General features: G+C 38.8%; 1 protein-coding gene across 7 annotated transcripts in view; it reads left to right on the plus strand.

Moving 5' to 3' along the window:
• The window catches only part of nckap5l (NCK-associated protein 5-like), a 657,886-nt gene that overhangs the window by 204,053 nt on the left and 428,678 nt on the right, over positions 1-25,155 (plus strand). For all 7 annotated transcript variants that reach the window (XM_043694066.1, XM_043694059.1, XM_043694057.1 and 4 more), the window contains one exon: positions 10,347-10,410. In XM_043694066.1, the coding sequence (XP_043550001.1) occupies positions 10,347-10,410 (64 nt within the window). The remainder of the gene's footprint in view (positions 1-10,346; positions 10,411-25,155) is intronic.

The raw sequence follows: 25,155 nt of genomic DNA on the forward strand, positions 1-25,155 counted from the left end.
GGATGTTACTATATTGAAACAATTTCTGTTTAGTAGTTAAATAATCAATTGCTTTGTTAAGTTTTCCAGTAGAGTCAACTTATTACAATTCTTTTTTCTTCTGTTCATATTTTTAACTGTAGGGTAAGAATAAAATGTATTTTGCTTAAAGCCAGCTAGTGTGACCTATCGAATTACATCTGGAATGTAGCATCTTACATTTTGCTTTTAATTAAGATAAAATTTAGCGTGTGGGCTGTCCTTTTTATTACATTTACAGTGCTTTTGGTCTGGTCCCTAACACATGGAAGGTTCACGCGCTGATATCATGTATGCTGGGACTATCTGAGAAGTTCAGTAGGTTAGAACAATACTCAACAGGGTTTAGAAAAATGAGAGTTGACCTTGAAATATATAATATTCTGAGCAGACTTGGCTGCATGTACATAAGTTGTGTCCCCTTGTGGGAGAGTCTAGGACCAAAATACCTTATCTCAGAATAAAGGTTCATTCATTTAAGAAACAGGTGTGTAATTTCTTCTCTGAAGGTCATGAATCTGTGGAATTCTTTACTGCAGAAGGCTGCTGAGTCTGGCTTACCAAGTATATTCAAAGCTGGGATAAACAAATCTTTAATCAGAAAGGGAATCAAGGTTTAAGGGGGAAAGGAAGAAAAGTTGTGTTGGAGTTTATTAGATGAACCATGATCTCAATCGATGATGAAGCAGACTGTTTGGTGGAATGGCCCGTTTCTGCTCCTCCATCTTGTGGTTATATGATTTAACATGAAGATTTTCAGTGTAAATAAATATTAAATGAAGCTTGTTAACATTTCCCATGGAGTCTGACTGATTTTTCTTGTCCTTGGAGATAATTTCAGTTTCAGTTCTGACCGTCCTCAGTCTAATTCATATCAATTTCCCTTTCCTAAAACTGTTACGATCAGTGAAAGTCTCAGATATTAAATCAGCTGATGAAATTCTCAGTATATAAATTCTCAGCTGGTGGTATTTTATATCATAACGATGTTCTCTATAAAACTCTTTACTGACGAGGAGTTCTCTTCTCTATTGTCTGAGCGGTATGTGCTTTGTGCACTAATGGTAACCAGTTTTACTTTTTCAGATTGAATTAAATGGATGTTCATGAGATTGTTGTCAGCTCAGACCTGCTAGCCAAGGGAGGTGAACCAGATAATGTTTTGGGATACTTTATTTTCTAGCTCCTTTCCTATAGCATACAGGAGGTGGCAGAGTACCCCTTGTCCTTCATTCTAGTGAAACTATGGACTAAGTCACTTGAGAAGGCTGTACAGTTCTTGGTGAATTTACACTTGCTGCTGTGTTGCTTGTCCATCACTGATGCACGGATGACAGATGATACAAAGATGAACATGACTTGCATGTAAGTTATATGATGGAGAATTGTGCATTCTTAACCTCATATCTTGGACCAGTGGCAAGGTGAGGCTGGATGACTGAAGATAGCCTGGATGCCGTGGAAGACCAGAATAGCTTCTGTTTCTTATCATGCTCTATAACATAGTGCTGACTCTCCTTCAAGATCATTAGACATTAGATTGGACTCATCCACACAGTCTACTGGCATCAATTTTGCAAGCGAGGATAGACATATTCCTAAGTCAGTAGGGTTAGCAGACCCAATGGCTGCATTTGTCAGGTTTGGTCCATTTGTGTATCAGTTTGTCACAGTGTGTTGCATGCTAACAATTGCTTGGAACCACAGGTAACTGCAGAGTGAAGTTGAGGACCAGTACATTGTAAACCACTCCAAGAGATGCTGTGAGCCTGCTTTGTGAGAGATACTGCCCCTCCCGTTACACCCCAATAGTATACAATTTGTGGCTTAGTATAAATGATACCACAGAAACTTCCTGACTTGAGGATGACTGGGTGACTTATGGGGATATAGTGTAATCCATTCTAAAGGCCCTTGGCCAAACCTCTCCAGCATCAAAACTGATTTGATTTGACTCATTGTTGTCGCATGTACCTAAGTACAGTCAATTTTTTTTTGTTTTGCCTGCATTATAGGCAGATCGTAACATGCAATGGCATACGGGTCAGAGGGCATTTAGAAAGTGTGAGGCAGACAAGGTTACAGCTGACAAAAGCAAGATCACCATTAGTTTTGCATTTAGGGAGGTCCATTCAGCTGTCTAATAACAGCGAGGAAGAAGCTGTTCTTGAACCTGTTGGCTCGTGTGTTTAAGCTTTTGTATTTGCTGCCTGACAGAAGAAATTGAAAGAGTATAACCAGGGTGGGAGGGGTCTTTGCTTCAAAAAGGCAGCCAACATCATCACTGAAAAGTGTTGGTGGAGTCCATGGATGGGAGCTTGGCTTGTGAGATGACCTTGGCTTTGTTCACAAGTTTCTTACGGTCCTGCACAGAGAAGTTGCTGAACTAAGCTGTGATGTACCCAGATAGAATGTTTTATATGGTGCATCTGGGTCAGTGACATCAGTGAGGTAATTCTGAAGCTACTGGAAGGAGAATCATTGTCCCTGCATGGCTTACCTCAATGATAAATCATTATAATCCAAGCATGGTCCCTCACAAGACATCTAAAGCACAGTCCAATGCAAACTCCAGAGATACAAGACCCTTAGTTGAATCACAAAACTGATATATTTCAGTCAATGCAAACCACAAAACTGAAGTAGATTCTATGATGCTCTGAAATCTGCCACATGCCCCATTTAACTTGTTCATTACTGATCCTTGGTGTCAATGAGTTAACAACTGCATTTGGAACAGTGTGAGGAATGTTGGGCCCTGTATTCTAAAGAAGGATGTGCTGGCTTTGGAGAGGGTCCAGAGGAGGTGAACAAAAATGATCCAGGGAGGAAGAGCTTGTCATAGGAGGAGCAGTTGAGGACTTTGATCTGTACTTAGAGTTTAGAAGGATGAGTGAGGTGGGGTGGAGTTCTCATTAAGCTTAGAGAATACTGTGAGGCCTGGATAGAGTGGACATGGAGACATCCGTCAGGAGGCAAAGAAAGAGAGAGTCAAATCTGCCTACCAAGCAGAGAGTCTATACAGCAATAATCCTCCATGCTCTGCTATCCATGTGCAAAACCTGAACTGCATATTAGATCATGTCGAGAAGCACAACTATTTTCACTTGAGTTGCCTTCTGAAGATCAGATGGTAGGACAAAATACCAGACAATTATTCACTCGAGCTGGCATCCCAAGCATTTACGCCACAAATCAGATTCGCAACTGAATTGGGCTGGTCATGCAGCCAGGATGCCTGACACTGTTATACCAAAGAAAAGTTTCCATGATGGAAGTGAATCTGGTTGTGCTCCTATTGTGGTCAAATGAAGCACAATAAGTGCACTGTGAAGACTTCACTTCCGAATTCCAATATCAAACCTCTTTTCCTGGGAGAAACTCACTCATGGACTGCATCTCATGCAAACAAATGAAAAATGTCACACTTTCTTCAAAAGCAATCACGAAGCAGAGAGAAAATATGAGGAGTTGAGATCCTGAACCAGAAACTCAACCAAAACTGAATCAGCTGTGATATCCTGTCTGTTTTGCAACAGAACCTAAAGGCAGGCAGCCTTTAGAAGTCACCTACATAGACACTGGTGTCCAACGAATCTTCCCAATGGTGAACATGGCCATCTTTGTCTTGAAAGACCAGAAGTGAGAGTGTTCTGTTATACCTCATGGTCAGTATGTTAGTATAGCTTAGAAAAAATGTTATGATGACAACATTATAGCATCCTGACCTAAGGGTGTGAAGATTTCATAGTCAACCTTCACTCTCATCACTTGAAACATGGTTTGCTGCTGTGTGTAACTTAGCAGCTTATTGTAAGGCCAGATGCTGATGTACTGGTGAATGTAGTGTTTGTATGCAGTAGTGAGCTGTAATGAATGTTCACTTCTTCAATACCATGGTATTGAGCAAAAGCACTGCCACATCAGGTAAAATATCTGAATAAAAGCTAAAGTACGGCAGATGCTGGAGATCTGAAATAAAAGTGTACTTCAGAAGTTCAGTAGGTAAGGCTGCATTTGTGGAAAAGTTAATATACAGAGTCCGATATGATTCTCTTTTGTAAGATCCACTGCTTGAAGCAAAATCACACCATAAGCATGATTGAAGTAAAATAAGAACAAAAGAAAGGGTCACCAGACCTGAAACATTTAACTCTGGTTTTTCTCCACACATGCTGTGAGACCTGCTGAGTTTCTCGAGCTGTTTGTGTTTCTGTGTGAGGGAGGAATAACCTGGATTTCCTTTCTTTAGAAAAGAGAAAGCTGAGAGATAGGTAACCTTAGAGAACTTCTAGTACAGGAGTACAATAAAGTAGGGGAGAACATAACCAAAAACCTAAATATCAATCACTGATACATGTACTAGAGATTTCAAGAGTAGTAAGAATGTGGAATGTACTACTGGAATGATTGGTTGACACAGATAACACACATTTAAGAGGAATCTGGATAAACATGTGAGGGAGAAAGGAATAGAAAGGTATATTGACTCTGAGATGTGGAGTATGGGAGAAGGCTCATGTGAAACATAAGCTGAATAGCCAGTTCAGTATTGTAGACTTAATGGACACTTCTGTATGTCAATAACTTACTACACAACTTGCCAAAACTATGATAATAGTGGGGTTTGTTACAATTTGATCAAACTTTCAATTATTATTTAAATCACTACCTTATCATTTTGATGCTTGACAATATTAAAAGAAACTAAAATATGGAGATCCCATCCATCGCAATGTTAGTTAGAGTATTTCTTCATTTCTGCTTCACAAGAAAATGATTGAAATATTTCATAAAGAAATGCAATAGACATCACAGTGACTTTCAATACTAGCCCTCCACTACCTCTGGATCCTGTCCTTTTTCAAACTGATTAGAGATCAGCATCATTTCCACCATCTCCATCAGCCTTTCCTATGAAGTGAAGGGAGTTTGAGCTAAGTTAACTTATTCCAGTTCTTTGGCATGTTATCAACATAAAATTGTGCCTCCTATGGTACTTAGTGACAGTTAAATTTGTAAGTAACACTTTGAAAGATTACATGGATGGGCACTTGATGTTGCCAATGGGAAGTTCACAGTTATAGATTATACACATGCTGGTCTAAGCTTGGATCTTGGAAGCTTTTTTTGAGCTGGGTTTTAATCTTGACTGAAAATAGTGGGGCTTTAAACAATGAATCGAGAAGGCTGCTTCACTCCAAATGATAACAGGCAAATTTAAATCAGCTCATGTAAAGCTGGAAAATATACTTTGTAATCATCACTGTTGGAGCTGAAAGGGCAATATGCTCCTGAGGAGTGCCAGTTCATTTACCTTTCAATAAAATTGTTTTACTGACATAACAGCACTGAAACAAACCGCATGCTACTTCACACTAGATAGGTAGAACTCATGCTTTATGGAAAATATTACTGTAATAAATTTTTAGCACCTTGACATAAAAGTAAATAAGCTACATTAACTTTATCCTTGCTGTCAGAATCACTTAATATTTTTAACATCAGTCAGCCATTTCTTCCAGTATTGGTTGCTACTCCCCTGCTGAAATTAATCAACATTGGGTGAAAACATGAAACCTGACTGACATTTTTATTATTCATCCAGGTTAGATCACACAGGCATTATTAACTCAGTTCTTGGTGACTGTCATTTTGAGAATTTGTTCAATTTGTTGAGTTAAAATATAATTTCCTAGCTTGTAATTATAATGTGTTCAAATTTGAATATGATCAATAATGCCATGGAAACATGGAAAATGTTCCAATCTCTAATGCTGACATCTATCCTTTTTGAATGCAAATTTCTTTCCTCCCAACTTATAAAGGAAAATGGAAACTATAAGACAGAATTTTGTGCCTTCCCTTGTGTGGAGGGGGCTTTTAATCAAATAGTTGGTAATGGCCAACTTCCCACTTTCACCCCAGTGATTGTACTGCAGCAGTGTATGAAACTGCAGTACACTGTCTCCATGGCTATTAAGGACAATCACTAAATCATCATAGCTGGCAATGCCCACATCCTGTGAACTTTTTTTAAATACACGTCTGTGGCAGGAAGGCTTATAGACAGCTGTCTTTCCTGCCATCAGTTGAGGCTCTTGAGTGGGAAATCAGTGCCTTTGAAGGGCCTCCTCTTAGTCCTGTTGATATAAACCCAGTGACTGGGGGTGGGAATCATCAAGCGGGGATCATGAAAGCACACCCTTGTAGGGATGGCTGTTGGGGCCTCCAGAGGAAGATCCCTCACTTAAGGCACAGAGTGCCTGACTGAGGGATTTGGTATCAGAATATATGACCCATTGTGAGCCACACCCCTGCATTTACTACACGACCTTCATGACCACTTTCATGACCTCACGCTCAGTTATCTCTGTCCTAGGATTCGGCATGGTTATCAGGCCTTTGGTGGGTGTCGTACCAGTAGCACTCAGCGTCTCCTCAGTGCTGTTGCCCGAAGGGGCATCCAATTCTGAGTTAAGTGCCTGAGTGGAACAGTACAGCTATCCTATCTAAAATAGGTGATGCAGGCGGCACCTGAGTCTCTCACTGCCTCCACCAGCTTCTACTGAATGTGTCTCAAATTGCAAAGCAAACCTCTTCTTACTTGTGGGCATTACATTTAATTCATAATGTGGAATTTAACTCCTGAGGTTTGATACACATCCACGTTATGATGATCCCGACAGATGGGAACACCAAACAATTCAGATTCCATTGTAAAATCCAGCTTGAGAGACCATAAGTTGTTGTTTTGGCAATTTGATTGCTGTGATCCTCTGGCACAAAAGGCTGCCAATGTTCTTTATTAATGAAAGAATATCACTATTTATTACACACTCAAGGGAAACACATTTTTTCACTACACATGAAATATTTGAAATGGTAACATTAATTTCCACCCTAATAACAAGCTTATAGGTACTCAAACTTCAACTGAGGCTCACCTTGTTTCAACTATAAAGTTCCTTATTCATTGAACATGGCTGTACTTGGTTTCTTTCTGGCAAACCTTTTAATTAACTTGACGTTATCATCATGAGATAACAACTCTTCATAACAACTTATTAAAATGCAAACACGGGTCACTTGTTGCTTTATGTTTCTGAAACTCATGCATTCAGCAAACTTGTAGGATGCTTTCCTCTCTGACACCTTAAAGCCTGTTGTCTTTCCATATCCCTGTCTTGCTGTGTTATAGGATGCCTTGTTCGACAACCAACTCAATTTTTCTCTCCTCTGCTTTTGTTTTCTAAAGGTCTGAACTCTACACATCCAAGGTTTTGCTTTCAAAATCCTCATTTAAAAACATATGAACAGATTTACAAACGACCCTTTACCACTCTCCAAACTCGAAAATGAATCTGCACCTGTGGTGGTCTTAATACAAAATATTGATCAAACTTATAGCTATATGATTCTGTCTACTATTGAATTCAAACTTTCAAAGAGTAATAAATACATCATGAACCTTCATCATGTTAATTAATGGCAAGTTTCAGGAATGAATTATTAATTCTATCGCAGCACAATTGTTACACAGTGACATTGTCATCAATAACCATAAGAAAAAAATCTATTACATCAGTATTCCAACCACCTTCATGGTTCAATTTATTCTTTAGTTTTATTTGCCAGAAAAATTTTTAATTTTAAAAATTGTAATAGTTTAATTACTGTCTATTGCAGGTATTAACAAAATGAGTTCATTGTGAAGATTTTTTAAAATCAAATTAGTTCATGGAGACATACAGTTTTTTAAATCAAATTATTTATGGAGACATACAGCAAGAAAACCCTTTGGTACAACTTGTCCATGCTGACCAGATATCCTAAATTAAACTGGTCCCATTTGACAGCACTTGTCCATGTCCCTCGAAATCCTTCCTATTCATGTACCCACCCAGATGCCTTTTTAAATGTTGTAATTGTACCAGCCTCCACCACTTCCTCTGGCAGCTCATTCCATACACACACTGCCCTCTGCATGAAAAAGTTGCCCCTAAGGTCCCTTTTAAATATTTCCCCTCTCACCCTAAGCCTGTGCCCTCTAGTTATGAACTCCTCCACCCCAGGAAAAATACCTTGTCTATTTAGCAGGAGAATCAACGTTTCAGGCAGAAGCCCTTCATCAGGAAAGCTGAAGGGCTTTTGCCTGAATCATCGATTCTCATGCTCCTTGGATGCTGCTTGACCTGCTGTGCTTTTCCAGCATGACTCTAATCTCCAGCATCTGCCATCTTTACTTTCATCTTGTCTATTTACTCTATCCATGCCCCTCATGATTTTGTAAACCTCTATAAGGTCACCACTCCGTATCTGACGCTCCAGGGAAAACAGCCCCAGCCAATTCAGCCTTTACGTCTAAGTCTGAAACACTAATAGTCCTAGAATCTGACTGTCAGGAAGCAGAAGTCTTACAGTGTGAATATTTGTGCAAAGTTTCTTGTTCTGAAAGTAGTACGAAAGGATATGGAAGTAATGGACATAGTAATAAGCATGTAAATAGAATTAGGCTCTAGGCTGATCAAATTGTGAGTAGTTGTGGGATGACTGTGATGTAGGAGTAGTGTAAACAGAAGTGCAGATATGGAAATAATGTCAAGAGTCTTGCAGTTGAGCAGACTAGGATGGAGGACAGTGTGGCTGTGCAGGCCAAAATTGGATCATTGTTAGAGAAATCCTGAGATCTTGGAGTAAGTGGCAATTTGGAAAGTGGTTTAGAGTGTGTGAGAGTGTTGGATCATGTCTGTAACTATTGGGAAGGTGCCTGAGATGTGAAAAAGTTCTGGATGCTAGATCTGGCATCATTATAACGAGGAGTGGGGACTTCTAGGAAAAATGTATTTTTTACCTTCATTATTCTCTTGACCAAAAAACTGAAATAATGATTTCTCTATGTTGATCTGTGAATCCAGTGTTAAATGGTTAAAGTACTTAGTATAGTTGACAGTGTATTTGCTGAGATGAACATTGCGCAAGTGCTGAAGCTCACCTACTTTTGGTGATGCGTAGGCCTTACATACCCTGGATCATTACGTTCTTTAAACTATTAATTTGCAAGTTTGCTGTCATGAATGTGGCAAAGGTGAGGAAGATGTTGGGAAAAGGCATGCCTTATTGGTTTGGCAGCAAGATGAGGGACTGTTGGTGATTGCCGCAGGTAGATGGAGACACAAAGGGAAAAGGAAGCTGACAAATGTAAATGAACAGTAATAGTATATCTATCCTTGGGGTTTCAGTCAAAAATAATAGTGCTGGGCTGAGTGAAACAACATGTAAATTTAAAGCACTAATTTTTGAAGAACAAAGGCAAGTGTTACTATGATGAAACAAAAACAGAAATTGCAGGGAGAATTGAACTGTTCTGAAGAAGGGTCACTGGGCCTGAAACGTTAACTCTGTTTTCTGTCCACAGATGCTGCCAGACCTGCTGAGTTTATCCTGCAATTTCTGATTTTGTTTCTGATTTTCAGTATCTGCAGTTCTTTAGTTTTTTTGGTAATGTGAAACATTCTGTTAACACAACTATTACAGCTATGTCACCGGTAAATATACATTTTAAGCATGACATGTAGGTATAATAGGAAAAGTATGGAAAGAAAATATTTCAGTGATTATTAGAGATTGCCCGCTTTTGCAGGGAAAAAAAAACTTGTTGGCATACAATCAAATATGATAGCACAGAATGAATTTAAAAATTCTGTGTGTTTATGAACTGGCTGAAGAGCTGAGGTTATAGCTTAGTAGTAAGTCCAATAACTTTGAATGAAGAATTTTTTTTCAGAGCATAGGTGCTAATGTCATTAGTCTAATCTAAATCTTGACCAGTCCTGGAGCTGAGAGTAGAGTAATTAATTGCAATGTGCCATTCATTCTATTGGAAGGCTATATTGAATGAATGTATTATTTTCCAGTGCTTTTTACAATCAAATTGTGTCAGCTTTTTTGCCATTGAACCAGGACCAGTAAATCTGGTTAAATTGAAATATTAAATTGGTCTCATTTTGATTGCAGAATGGTTTCATGAAACTAAGCTGAATTTTTTTTCAGATCGCAACATGATTTAATGTATCATTAGTTTTCCACAATTGTATTTTGGTTTAAGTCATACCTAAAACTGTGACAAATAACTCCTTTGAATACCATAGCTCAGTCCACTGGAACTTAGTGGAAAGCTACTACATTTATGAGTTAGTCATTGAAGTCTGTGTGCTGTAGATCTAACTGAGGAATTGCTGTGTTACTGCAACAAATGGGAAAGTTGCAAAGAGCACCTGCAGCACCAAAGAAATCTGACCATCTCTTCATGTTTGTTTTCTTTGTAGAGAGAAATTGGCAGTGGCCCGGTTACAACGGGTAATTGCAAGAAGTGAAAGTCAAGGCACAATGGTATGGTATAAATGTCCCTTATTTATTTCTCTTGCTCACATGTTTAATGTCAGTACTAATGGTTTGTAGTGAGCAAAATATTCTATGTTGAAGACACCGTTGTTTTGTTACATTAAAATCCTTTACGTTATGGCTAGATCTGTTGGGCTGGAATGTTTTTTAGAATTTAGAATTCCTACAGTGTGGAAACAGGCCCTTCAGCTCAACAAGTCATGCTGTATAACTCTACAAGTCCACACCGACCCTCTGAAGAGTAATCCACCCAAACCCATTCCACTACCATATATTTATGCATGACTAGTAACTTATACTATGAACAATTTAGCATGGCAATTCACCTAACCTGCACATCTTTGGATTGCAGGAGGAAACCCACATAGACACAGGGAGAATGTGCAAACTCCACATAGACAGACGCCTGAGGTGGGAATTGAACCCAGGTCCCTGGTACTGTAAGTTAGCAGTGCTAACCACTGAGCCACCATGCCACCCTGTTAAATGTTAAATCAATAACAAAATGGTTTTGGGAAGATAGTCAAATGACAGCAGATCGTTAAGGATAGCATTTACAGATTGTAAGGGAGAATTTTGCTAGTTATTTTCAGCATGGTTTGCATGTAGTTAAAAGTAATGGAAATACAAAAGCGCTCAAAACTCATACTGCTTCACTTCAATTCCAGAATGTAAGTTCTAGATGGTTGTGATTCAGTGGTGCAACCATTTAGAACCAGTTAATGTTTTTTAGAATATGCAAGTCTAACTAATTTGAAAAACTTGAAGGTTCTAAATTAAAGTAGATGGAATTTAATGCCCTGCCCACAGTGAATGAGATGGGTGAGGTAGGAGGATACAGTGGCAGGTGAGTAGTCGTGTCAGTTATAGAGTTGAGTTGTACAGCATGGAAACAGGCTCTTCAGCCCAACTTGTCTATGCTGACCAGTTTTCATAAACTGAACTAGTCCCATTTTTTTGTGTTTGGCCCACACAATTCCTATCCCTTGCCAATCCATGCACCTGTCCAAATGTCTTCTAAATGTTGTAATTGTACTTGCTTCTACTACTTCCTCAGGCAGCTTAGTCCATATATGAACCGCTCTGCATGAAAACGTTTCCCCTTGGGGCCCCTATTAAATCTTTCTCCTCTCACTATAAACCTATGTCCTCTAGTTTTGGACTCCACTACCCTGGAGAAAAGACCTTGGCAATTCACCTTATCTATACCCCTCATGATTTTATAAAACTCAAAGGTCACCTCTCAGCTTCCTACAGCCCAGGAAAAATAAAGTCCCAGTCTATCCAGCCCCTCCTCAAGACTTCCAGTCTTGGTAAAATGTTTATAAATCTTCTTTGCACCCTTTTCCACTTTAATAATATCCTCCCTAAAGCAGGGTGACTAGAACACTATGCAGTACTCCATAACAGCCATAACATGACATCTCAACTCCTGTACTCAGAGCTCTAACTGATGAAGGCAAGCATGCCAAACACTTTCACCACCCTGTGGTGCCTCTTTCAAGGAACAAGGCACCCCTAGGTCTTCCTGTTCAACAACACACGCCAGGGCTTAACTGTGCAAGACCTGCCCTGCATTTTCTTAACAAATTGCAACACTTTGCAATTGTCTGCATGAAATTCCATCTGCATTCCTCAGCCCATTGGCCCAGTTGATCAAGGTCCCCATTGTACTCTTAGATGACCTTCATCGGTGTCCACCATGCAACCTATTTTGGTGTCATCTGCAAACCTACTAACCATGCCTCCTATATTCTGATCCGATATATGTTTATATAAATGACGAGAACAGTGGACCCAGTATTGCTCCTTGCGGCGCATAGCTGGTCGGAGGCCTCCAGTCTTAACAACCTTCTACCGCCACCGTCTGTTTCCTACCATCAAGCCAATTTTGTATCAAATTGTCGAGCTCTCGAATTGTCTATGCCTTGTGATATAACCTTAATAGCCAGTCTACCATGCAGAACCTTGTTGAACGCTTTGCTGAAGTTCCCATAGGGTTGTCAGGAGGAGGCTTATCAGGTTGAACTCAGGAAGTCAGAGAGACGATTTTTGTAGTGGGGGTGTTGGGAGGTGTCTAGCCAGTGTGTTGGATCTAAGGGAATCCAACTATCCAGAGGTTTGGTGCTATACCCAGAGGGTCTGTGGTGCAGATGTTAGGTCTGGCAGGGTTGGGCTAAGGGATTGGAGTGCTGATGGTAGGTGGGTGTAAGGTCTGGTTGAGGGCCTGGTTCTCAGGGTTCCAAGAGTGTGTAATGGGTCAGTAGTTGCGGGAGTTGGTGGTGAGGCACATGCTCAGTTTAATAGTTGTTCAGCTGCTAAAATAGGTTTCAATGCTCTAGCATTAACCTTTCTTGGTAACTTTGAGATTTAACTAATAAGTAAATCTCTAGTTTCCTATTTGTGTGAAGCTTTTTTTTGGAAGAACTCAAATGCAAGGGAAATGCCCATGCAAAGTTGCAATGTCCTGAGTAATTCTCACAGAATCTGTTGAATTGACGATTCTGTGTGGTTTGAACACAGCTTTCATCTGTGCAGCTCCAGTGACTCTGGCTGTTGGAGTATCTTGGTCATTATCTTCTTGTACTCTAGCTGTAAGCACTTTAACCATTAATTACCAATGTATTCTTTGCTCTTCCATCCATTGAACCTTCATCATTGAGTTATTTTTTCCTAATGTTATCTACTTTTTTACTTCAAACTATTTACAGTTAGGTATGTGATTCGAAAAGTAAATATAAACCATGATATAAAATCCATAATTAGATTTGCTGTCCTAATAAATGCTACAAATGAGTAATACAATAATATAGCCAATGTACAAACAAAATTCCACAGATGAACGGTAATTTGTTTTATACACTGACTGTTTTCTAAATTATGTATTGATAACAGCAACCATACTCTCAGCAAAAGACGTTGTAGAATGTAGAAAATGATGTACAGCTGAGAAATGGAATTTGCCGTAGTGGGATCACACATGCTTCGCTGTAATTGGGCAAGGTCCCGAAATTTTTTAAGAGCAGCGTTTCCAATTTTGTGTTTTAATGCAACTCTTAAAGCTGCAGACTCTCATTCATTTCAAATAGACAAATGACAGATGTGCTAATGTCAGCAAATTGTGGAAGGAGGAAAGTTTAACACATGTTGAGGTCCAAAAAACCCCACTTTTTAAATAATTTTTAATTAGACAGTTCTGTATTTAGTTTGTTGATATTATAAGCAAATCAGATATAATGGCGGTTTTAAAAACATTTTTACTATTTTATACTTTTGGATATTTATAAATGTTTTCTGTAAGTACAAAACTAGATTAATATCTGCAGACAAATAATGAAGATTAAAAGAAACTATTTGATTAGAACACCTTGTAATTTTGGACTGAGATATTGCGTTCGCTAAATTTAGGACAGTTGGATGAAATATTTAACCATTGAAGACATCTTGTAGCATTTCTAAAACATTTTAGTTGCTAAATGAGACTTCAAAAGAAGAAAACAGATATTAAAAGAAATTTCCTTCAGGTAACAACTGTATTTAGTCAAATTAATAAAATTTCATCAAAGTAAGGCAAAGAAATGAGTTATCTTCATCTGCCAAGACCTGTATTGCTACAAATTATTCCTGCCATCTGCATAGAAATTAATTGAATATGATTTTCTTTTGACATGATGTGCCTCTAAAATGTGTTCTGACATTGAGCTTGGTTGAGCTGATTTACTGGAATAGTTAGGATGAAATATTTTTTATTCTTCTAACACAAGACGTAGGTTGGTTGGTTGGTTATCCAAGTAAGCCAAACTTTAAAACTGTAAAACTAACTTATGTTAACAATCAATGTTATTGTCAGGAGAGCTACAAAACAACTTATTTCAAAAATTGTCAGTAATTTAAATATTCACATTCTCGAAACTTACAATAGACATAAAGGGTATGGGTATAATTCTTGCTGATGCAATATACTACTGGATAGACACTTACTTCAGTGGAAAAAAATTGTTCATTTAGATTATTTTTATCACATTGAGAGGGATAAGTTCTCTAACTTCATTTTGTTTTAAAGCTTTGTGCCTATCAAACTTGAATTTTAAGCAGCAGGTCCAACAGTATCTTAGCCTACCTGTTCCTGAAAATCTAACCCTTGCTTTAGTCATCTTTTAAATTCCACGGTGTGCTTTATGAACTTTAGAATGAATATAGATCAAAAAGAATAATTCCTTAAACACTTCAGAGTTTATTGCTTATTAAAGTTTGCAAGAAATTGCTATAGATAACCTATTAAGTTTTTAATTCTGCTTTGAGTATAATTTGTGGGAGTTATGAAGTGCGTCACTGACTTATTGCCCTTGTTGACCTATGTTATCACCAGCTATCTCAAAGTATTCAATTGAAAAAAATCATGATTTTGTTTTAATTTCTTCATAATCTTCATTCCCATGTATTTATATGTGTCCTACAACCAGGGGATTGATTTAGGTCAGTAGGCTGCACAGCTGGTTTGCTTTGCAGGGTGAGTTCAGTTCCCACACTGGCTGAGGTTACCATGAAGGATTCTCCTTCTCAACCCCTCTCCCCAGCTGATACACAGTGATCCTTAGGTTAAACCACCACCAATTTTCACTTTCTAATGACAGAGCAGCCCTGTTTTCCGGTAGGACTATGTTGACTCTATCTAAACCTACAACCTCTGCTGAATCAGCTATTCCTCTGACTTTGTCCTCTTGTGCAACTTCCATTCATCTTCCTTGACCATCTCAGTCATTTATTCAGTTATGTCAGCCTTATAATTAATGGAAATCTCTTCTGAAAGTCTTCTGACCCTCCATCTTCCTTTTGTTTTGAAACACCTTAAAATTCACCTGTTTGAAAAAAAAAGTGCTCATCTTTTCTCATAACAGCTTTATCTTTGGCATGGTGTCTCAATTTTGATTTTTTCTGGTTTGTTTTTGACCCTATGCAAAGCCTTTGGGAATTTCTTTGCATTTAGAAGTGTGTTACAACGCATGTTATTGTAGGTATTTTAATGACAAATGTACTTCATGCTATTGAGAAATAGTGGTAAATAGAATGATATCTATAAATATAGCTCTGAATATAAGAATTAATGATAGAAATTATTTCAGGTTATTTGAATTGTTTAAGATTCCTTTACAGTATAGCTTTTTTATCCACAGTTTGTACTATTGCTGCCTTTTTTCTATTTGCCAAGCTCCACTCTCTGTCCATGAATGTGACTTCCCCGTATGCCTTGTAAACTTTAGAGTGAATGTAGATCCAAAATTAATAATTCCTTAAACTTGTCAGAGGTTTATTGCCAATTGAAATTCACAAGAAATCGCTGTAGATAATCTGTAAAGTTCAAAATTCTGCTTTGAGTATAAGTTGCTGGAGTTGTGAATTGCTGTTCTTATCAAGTAACTTACTTGTTCTTGATATCTGAAGGAGGCAAAAATACAAGAGAAGGACCGAGAACAGCTCTACTAAAAAGCCATCATTCCATATGATTGTGATTTCATTATCTCAAAAATAGGGTCAACATTGCTAAATTCTGCATGCCACGTTGTGGTTTCTGCAAAGGATATCAAAATATATGGCATGGACAACTTGTTATATAATTAAGACCATATTCTTCCTGTATAAGACTTTAGTTAGGTCATATTTGTCACACAATGTGTATTTAAAATCATAGACATAGTGGGTGATAGAGAAGCCTTGGGAAGGAGTGGTGCTGAAAGTGTTCCATTTGGCTTTATGAGTAGTGAATTTTTATTCCAGAATACACAAAATTGAAGATTCGTTGGGAGTATTTTAAGTGCATTTATATGATGTATTGTTTGAATTAAATGGATTTGGCAAAATGAGGATGAACATGGGAGTGTTAGATGTACCCTAGTTGCCTTTATGTGGGAATGGTTCACCTCTGGAATATGGTGCCAGTGTGATTGGTATGTGCAACAGTTTATAAACTAGCAATGTAAATTCATCATTGTCAAATGTCACTTGTTAGAGATGGCATTGAGACTTGGACACTGACCTCATGGCTTTCCGAATTCCTGGAACTTGTTTGATCATTTCTTGAGGGTTGGAAGAATTTACTAGATATGTTTTCTCTGAATTGACTAGATTTTTAAACTGATTTCTCATTTGATTAGATGACTAATGTAATCTGGAATTTATGAAGATTCACTGTATCTTGACCATTTGGGACATGTGTAATGAACCACTTGATATTTTCTTGTTCACCCTTTTGTATGCAGGACCTGACTTCACATTTTAATTTCAAAGTCCATATTTTGTCAGGACTCTGATAAGAATGTTAATGTGCATGCTTTCTTTTGAAGTTTACAATAATTTTGTTTTTCAAAAATTTTGTTTCCTTTTAACATTTTTATGGAATATTTCCATTTTTTATCTGTATCTCTAGGGCTGAAACATCAACATCTAGTGTGGGCAAACGGCCTGCAGTTTTACGAAAGCCACCTTCTAATTTTCCATGTGGCATATCTTGTGGGGATCTCTGGAATTCATGTGTTTCCCAGCGTTGCTTGATTTTCTCAGATGATTTGTAGCATCTTGAAGGGTGTGGCACAGTTAGCCAACATCTGGGTAACTTGTGATGTTAATAGTTGGAGCCATATCACACATTTAGGGACCATGGTTAGAGTTAGCAGTCACTGACAAAATTGCTGAGCTATTTCTTTTACTGTTCAGATGGGGTTTGAGCAATTCTATGCCATCAGTATCTCCTCCAAGTTGAATTTTTGCACTAGTTAAGTCTTTACCATTTGTTTTCACAAAGAAAATCGCATGAAAAATCAATATTTTGATATTAATGTCAACATTTTATTTTGTTGGCATGTTTTAAAATATTTGGGAGCTAGAATTTATACATTTGCATTTTTGTCAATAAAAGATTAGTTTTTTAAATTGCTGTATTAAGGTCAAAAGGTTGACAAACTATTCATCCTGATTTCACAAAGCTAATTTCTCCAAATAAAGATAAGAATTTGAATATATGATAAAAAAATGGTTGCAGATTAGAAATGCATGCAGCATTTTGAATCTTTGCAACTAAATTACAAATGAAATTTCTATTCTACCTCTGATCAGGAACTTCTGAACTTTTTAAAGAGCAAAAATTGTCAAATAATGTGTGTGTCAATAGAGGTTTATAAATAGTTTTTAGACTGGTTTAATAGTACAGACTTGAGCAACAAGAGCTTGGAGTTTTACTTTGCTTCTCATGTTAAAGAGAACAAAGCAAGAGAGTCAACCAGGAGCAGAAAAGGGTTAAACAGAGAAAGCTAATATGAGTTACAGAAGGAGTAATCGAAGAGGATTTATAGGAGGTTTTGTAAATGAGGGAATTAGAAAAACCAAGGGAACTGGTTAGGGAGTACCACTGGCAGGACCATAGCAGCTAAATAAGCATTTGTTGATGAGTGAGCAAGGTACAAGGATAATATTCTGAGTTTTAGTAAGAACAGAGAAAATGGTAAAAGAGCGGGTGGTGTGGCACTGTTAGTCAAGGACAGTATTAAGTTTGCAGAAAGGATGTTTGAAGACTCCTCTACTGAGGTAGTGTGGGTTGAGATTAAAAACAGGAAAGAAGAGGTTATCCTGTTTGGAGTTTTCTATAGGTCTCCAAATAATTCTAGAAATGTAGAGGTTAGCGTAGCAAAGACAATCCTTGATAAGAGCAAGAGTGTCGGGGTATTTGTTATGGAGTCTTTAACTTTCCAAATATCGACTGGGAATACTATAGTTCAGGTATGATGCATCAGTTTTTGTCCATTGTATGCAGGAGGGTTGCCTGACGCAATACGTAGACAAACCAACAAGAGACAAGGCCACATTGGATTTGGTACTGGGTAATGAACCTGGCCAGGTGTTAGATTGGAGGTAGGTGAGCATTTTGGTGATAGTGACCACAATTCAGTTATGTTTACTTTAGTGATGGAAAACGACAGGTATGTACCACAGGGCAAGAGTTATACTTGGGGGAAAGGCAATTAGAATGCGACTGGGCAAGATATAGGATGGGGAAGGAAACTGCAGGGGATAGGCACAATTGAAATGTGGAGTTTATTCAAGGACCAGCTACTGGGGGTCTTTGATAAGTATGTACGGTCAGACAGGGAAGCTGTTGTTGAGCGTGGGAGCTGTGGTTTCCAAAGGAAGTTGAATCTTTGTCAAGAGGAAGAAGAAGGCTTATGTTAGGATGAGATGTGATGGCTCAGTTAGGGTGCTTGTGTGTTACAGGCTAGCCAGGAAGGACCTCAAGAGAGAACTAAGAAGAGCCAGGAGGAGACATGAGAAGTCATTAGCAGATAGGATCAAGGAAAACCCTAAAGCTTTCTATCACTATTGCATCAATAAAAGAATGACGAGTAAGATTAGGGTCAATCAAGCTTTGTAGTGGAAAGTTGTGCATGGAGTCAGAGGCGATAGGGGAAGCACTAAATAGGTGTCAGCGTTCACACTGGAAAAGACAATGTGGTTGAGGAGAATACTGAGATACAGGCTACTAGACTAGATGGGATAGAAGTGCATAAGGAGGTGTTAGCAATTCTGGAATATGTAAAAATAGATAAGTCCACTGGGCCGGATGTGATTTATCCTAGGATTCTTTGGAAAACCAGGAAGGAGATTGCCAAGCCTTTGGCTTTGATCTTTCTGTCATCATTGTCTACAGGAATAGTTCCAGAAGATTGGAGGATAGCAAATGTTGTTACCTTTTTCAAGAAAGGGAGTAGAGACAACTCCGGAAATTATAGACCTATGAGCCTTACATTGGTTGTTGGTAAAGTGTTTGAAAGGGTATTAGAGATAGGATTTATAATCATCTAGAGAGGAATAAGTTGATTAGGGTAGGTTGTGCTTTACAAACTTTATTGAGTTCTTTGAGAAGGTGACCAAACAGGTGGATGAGGGTAAAGCGGTTGATATGGTGTATATGGATTTCAGTAAGGCATTTGATAAGGTTCTTCATGGTAGGCCATTGCACAAAATATGGAGGCATGGGACTGAGGGTGATTTAGTGGTTTGGATCAGAAATTAGCGAGCTGAAAGAAGACAGAGGGTGGTGGTTGATGGGAAATGTTCATGTCTTACTGGTGGGTACCGCATTGATCTATTTTGGATCCACTGTTGTTTGTCATTTATATAAATGACCTGGATGAGGGCATAGAAGAATGGGTTAGTAAATTTGCGGATGACAGTAAAGTCGGTAGAGTTGTGGTTAGTGACGAAGGATGTTGTAGATTGCAGAGAGACATAGATAAGCTGCAGAGCTGGGCTGAGAGGTGGCAAATGGAGTTTAATGCAGAAAAGTGTGAGGTGATTCACTTTGGAAGGAGTAACAGCATTGCAGAGTACTGGGCTAGTGGTATGATTCTTGGTCGTGTAGATGAGCAGAGAGATCTCTGTGTTCAGGTACATAGATCCTTGAAAGCTGCCACCCAGGTTGATAGGGTTGTTAAGAAGGCATACGGTGTGTTAGCTTTTATTAGTAGAGAGATTGCATTTCGGAACCATGAGATCATGCTGCAGCTGTACAAAACACTGGTGCAGCCACATTTGGAGTATTGCGTACAGTTTTGGTCACAATATTATCGGAAGGATGTGGAAGCTTTGGAAAGGGTCCAGAGGAGACTTACTAGGATGTTGCCTGGTATGGAGGGAAGGTCTTACGCAGGAAGGTTGAGGGACACAAGGCTATTTTTGTTACTGAGAACAAGGTTGAGAGGCGAGTTAATTGAGACATATAAGATAATCAGAAGGTTAGGTAGATTGGACAGTGAGAGCCTTTTTCCTCGGATTGTGATGGCTAGCATGAGGGGACATGGCTTTACATTGAGTGGTGATAGACATAGGTCAGATATTACAGGTAGTTTCTTTAACTCAGAGAGTAGTCGGAGTATGGAACGCTCTGCCTGCAACAATAGTAGGCTTGCCAACTTTAAGGGCATTTAAATGGTCATTGGATAGGCATATGGATGAAAGTGGAATAGTGTAGGTTCGATGGGCTTCAGATTGGTTTCACAGGTCGATGCAACATCAAGGGCCGAAGGACCTGTACTGTAATGTTCTATGTTCTAATTATACTATATATGAAGGGAATTGACAGTTTTGAAAACAAGGGCAAGAATTTTAAATCAAATTTTGCCAGGATGGAAAAAATTTGTATGATTTGGTGTCAGCATCAACACAGGCTGTAACATTTCACTTGAAGTTTTTGGAAGGTTAAACAAATCGAAACAGTGACCAAGGCATGGTCAAGCATTTAGGTGTTGAAGGCAGAGAAAATTCACAGAGGCAATGCAAGTAAGCCCTCATTAGATCACTAACGTTTCCTGGCACCAGGAAAGTTTGTCTCCCTAGGTTGATCTCATTCAAGTTAAGGGCTCTTGCTCTTGTTTTCTGTCTCCCTATAGAGCTCTGCTGTGGTTTTGAGTACATCTGCCCGATTCTCCATGTGAAGATAACTTTTAATATTGCTAGAAAACTTTCACTTAATTATTATAGCTGTCTGACGGACAGCTCGGTGAACCAAATGCTTACTTACTAATCCTGATGCTTTCTCTATCTGCTGCTGTGATTTGCCATACTTCGATTAAAAGCCGCCACTCCTATTTATAAGATCCGAATCCCTCCTCCATGCATTGCTGTTGAACTGAAATTATGCAACTGGTGTACCAATTGATTACTAATGAATGGATCTTTGCTTTGTGGATGTTATAGCTCATCATGATCGGAAATTGAGGCTTGGAAGTGGTGCCCATAAAATCCAGTGGTTAGCTTTTTCTCTGCCGAGCTACTCTTCCTAACCTACCTGTAGTTTTACAGAAGGTGGCCATTTAAGCTTTTTGCCCCATCACCCACGAATATTTTACCTGCCGCAATGGGAGGCATATGCTACTCAGGAAGCCCAACACAAGCTGCTTTGCAGATTCCCTCTGTCCATTATAGGTACTTTCCCAGGTCATAAATCACTTTTGTTTTAACCTTCTTTAGCCTCTCAAACCTGTTGCCCCCTCATATTCCTCTTGCTTAGAACCCCATAGATCTATATAGGCTCTAGATCATGGTGGGACTGCTTCTAGTCTTAACAGTTGCTATTGCTTTTGGTGTTGCTGGGGATACAGAGCTGCTAGACATTTGATGTGGTGGGCCGTTCCTCAACTTGCTGACCATGGAGTTTTGGACAACTGTGTCTAATAAAAGCCAGCGCCAGATGCCATTTCTAAAAGGAGCACTTTGCATGCTTGCTGTGTATGATATGGATTAAAATTGGGATATTGGTAGAGAACTAAAGTTTCTAGTTTTCAGAGAATGAGTCAGAGTAGTGGTATTCAATGCTAAAAGTATTGATTAAAAATCCCTGATTAACAATTATGAATAGAATTTGATTTATTTAATATTGTAAATAAGTGATCCTTGTGTTATGGTCTCTTGTTATAGATAATAATATTGTTGGTAAGTAACTATCATTGTGTGGCATGTTTGAGATAATGGATAATGGCTACTTAAAATATGGAATGCTGACTTTAAGGAGTTTCTCAGTTCTGAGTAATCAATTGTTGTGGTAAAATGAAGCACAATAAGGAATATGAAATTAATTGATCTACTTGGTGATCTGAATTGTCTAGAAACACGTGTATCTAATTTTTTCCTCAGCATTCTGCCGCCCACTCAGCAGTCACCTGAGAGGGTGGCACGGTGGCACAGTGGTTAGCACTGCTGCCTCACAGCGCCAGAGACCTGGGTTCAATTCCCGCCTCAGGCGACTGACTGTGTGGAGTTTGCACGTTCTCCCCGTGTCTGCGTGGGCTTCCTCCGGGTGCTCCGGTTTCCTCCCACAAAGATGTGCAGGTCAGGTGAATTGGCCATGCTAAATTGCCCATAGTGTTAGGTAAGGGGTACATATAGGGGTATGGGTGGGTTGCGCTTCGGCGGGGCGGTGTGGACTTGTTGGGCCGAACGGCCTGTTTCCACACTGTAAGTAATCTAATCTAATCTAATCTAATCTAATCTAATTCTGCATTAGTAAGTCAGTTTTTGCTAAGACAAACTAAGACCTGATTCTAATCTAGTGAGTGGGCCGAACAGTCTAGACACTGAGAGAATATGAGAAACATGAGCCATCACAACCAAACTACATCTTGTTCCTGGAAATGATTCCGTTTTCAGATCATTTTGGGGTTATTTAATTATAATTCACTTTATCTGAAAAGAAATGCTATTTTTCAAGTCTGTGTTTCCAACCAGATATTGCTCACTTATCTTTAAAAATACAAAGAGGTCCTAAATGGCTGTCAAAGTATTAATTTGAAAAGTACCACTTTTTAAAAGGAACGTTGACAATTCCATAATGAATAAAGACACATCAGGCCAAATTCAAGGATTTGCAAAACAAGGATTTGTTTGGATCACTTCAGATTTGGAGCTCATTTTGTAAATTGCTCTTGCATTCTTATGGTCAATTCAGAATTATTGAAAAAATTGAAACATTCCCTTATTGGGCTGTGTGCATCCTGAATTCAAAATGACTGACATCATGTTTTTCCCATCATCATTTTCTTTCTTAAAATTATGGAAAAATTTGAACGAATTGGTTAACATCATATTGCATTACTTTTCACATAATCAAAAGACTCAGAACACTGCATCTTAATGTAGTTAAAAATCACACAACACCAGGTTATAGTCCAACAGCACACTAGCTTTCGGAGCGACGGTCCTTCATCAGGTGATTGTGACAATCACTGATGAAGGACCGTTGCTTCAAAAGCTAGTGTGCTTCCAATTAAACCTGTTGGACTATAACCTGGTGTTGTGTGATTTTTAACTTTGTACACCCCAGTCCAACACTGGCATCTCCGAATCATCTTAATGTAAGTTAACTTCTACTCGGGAGGAGACTTGCCAAGATGATCTGTAAACTACCATCTGTAATTTATTTCTGTGACCCATAGAAAGCAAAACTAATAAACCTGTCAGGTCTGTTTGTTTCAGTGTGCATACCCAATACAGTGTTCTTTACTGGGCTATTGATCACTTAAATTTCAGCTGACGAAAAATTATTAAACCAGAACCTTTAGGTTCAAGAATTATATGAGTTACACTTGAGCTGTAATTCTGATGGGGAATCATAACTTGCAATATAACCCATTTCCACTGTACTGATAGCCTTCTGCGGAAGGAGACTGGTTTAATGGTACTGACTGTGGACTCTGGTTGGAATCCCACCATGGTAGGTATTGAATTCAAATCTCACCAAATAACTGGAACTAAAAACTAGACTCCTGTTGTAAAAACCTATATGGTTCATTAAAAGCCTTTCTCAACTGCTATAAAATCAAAACAAAAGATAAAATCAGTTGGACCATCTGGCATTGATCTAGGCACTAGGAATAAATACAGAAAATGTGGTCCTATCGACCCTCCAAATTTAATCATTACCAATGTCTGGAGGCATGTGCAAAATTCTGGAGATCTGTCCCATGGACTTGCAACAACTTGACAGTCATACTTGTAGAATTATGTCTTTATAGGTAACGTTCCAGACACCACCACCACTGTTTCTGGTAATGTCCTGCCCCATTGGTAAACAAACCCAGAGGTGGTGGCATGTAGAATGTAGTTGGTAGGGATTCCCCAAGAGTCCTTCATTTTGACTCTTGACCCCATGAAGTCTTGTAGCATTAGATTAAATATGGACAAGGAAGCCATGTGCTGATCACCATACCCTGTACAGGGTTCTTCAATATCCATCTCTGTATTCTTGGTAGTATCTCTGCTGCTGAATCCTAAAGGGCATATGTGCGAGACATTATTGAATGGTGATTCTACCAAATTAAATGGGACAGATTTCTAATAGATCTAGCAACTCAAAATTGGTCATCCATGAGACACTGTGTGCCATTAGCAGCAGCAGAATTGTATTCAACTGTAATTTGCTACCTCATGGTACAGTATATTTTCAAGTGTAGCATTGCCTTCAGGATAGGATGAGATCAATAGTTCAATGAAGAATACAGGAGCAGCAACAGACATGTATAAATGAGGAATCAAACTAGTGAGGCTACAAACAGTAGAAGCAGCATGGAAGAGCTAAATGATCCAATAACCACTAAATCAGATCTAAGTCCTGCCTCATTCAGTTGTGAAATGTGATGGACAATGAAACAACAGACGGGGGGCGGGGCTTCACAAATAGCATTAGACTCAATGGTAGGGGAGTCCAGCGCTTGTGCAAAAGTTAAAGTTGATGTATTTGCACCATCATTAGCCAGAAATATTGTGCGGATGATCTGCCTTAGCCTCCTCCTGAGCTCCTAAGTATCACAAATGCCAGTCTTAAACCAGTGCATTCCAATCCAGTTGATATCAAGAAACTACTGAAGACAGTGCATACTGCACAAGGTGTGGGCCCTGACAACATTTCAGTAATTTACTGAAGACTTGTGCTCCAAAATCGGACAGTCCAGCCAGTTACTTCCCTATTAGTGCACTCTCAATTAGCTGCAAAGTAGTGGAAGGGATTGTCAGCGGTGCTATTGAGGTATTTGCAAAAGAAAAACCCTGCTCACTGACACTCATGATTTGGAGATGCCGGTGTTGGACTGGGGTGTACAAAGTTAAAAATCACAACGCCAGGTTATAGTCCAACAGGTTTAATTGGAAGCACACTAGCTTTCGGAGCGACGCTCCTTCATCAGGTGATAGTGG

The sequence above is a fragment of the Chiloscyllium plagiosum genome, chromosome 7 (assembly GCF_004010195.1).
Source record: "Chiloscyllium plagiosum isolate BGI_BamShark_2017 chromosome 7, ASM401019v2, whole genome shotgun sequence".
Classification (NCBI taxonomy): domain Eukaryota; kingdom Metazoa; phylum Chordata; class Chondrichthyes; order Orectolobiformes; family Hemiscylliidae; genus Chiloscyllium; species Chiloscyllium plagiosum.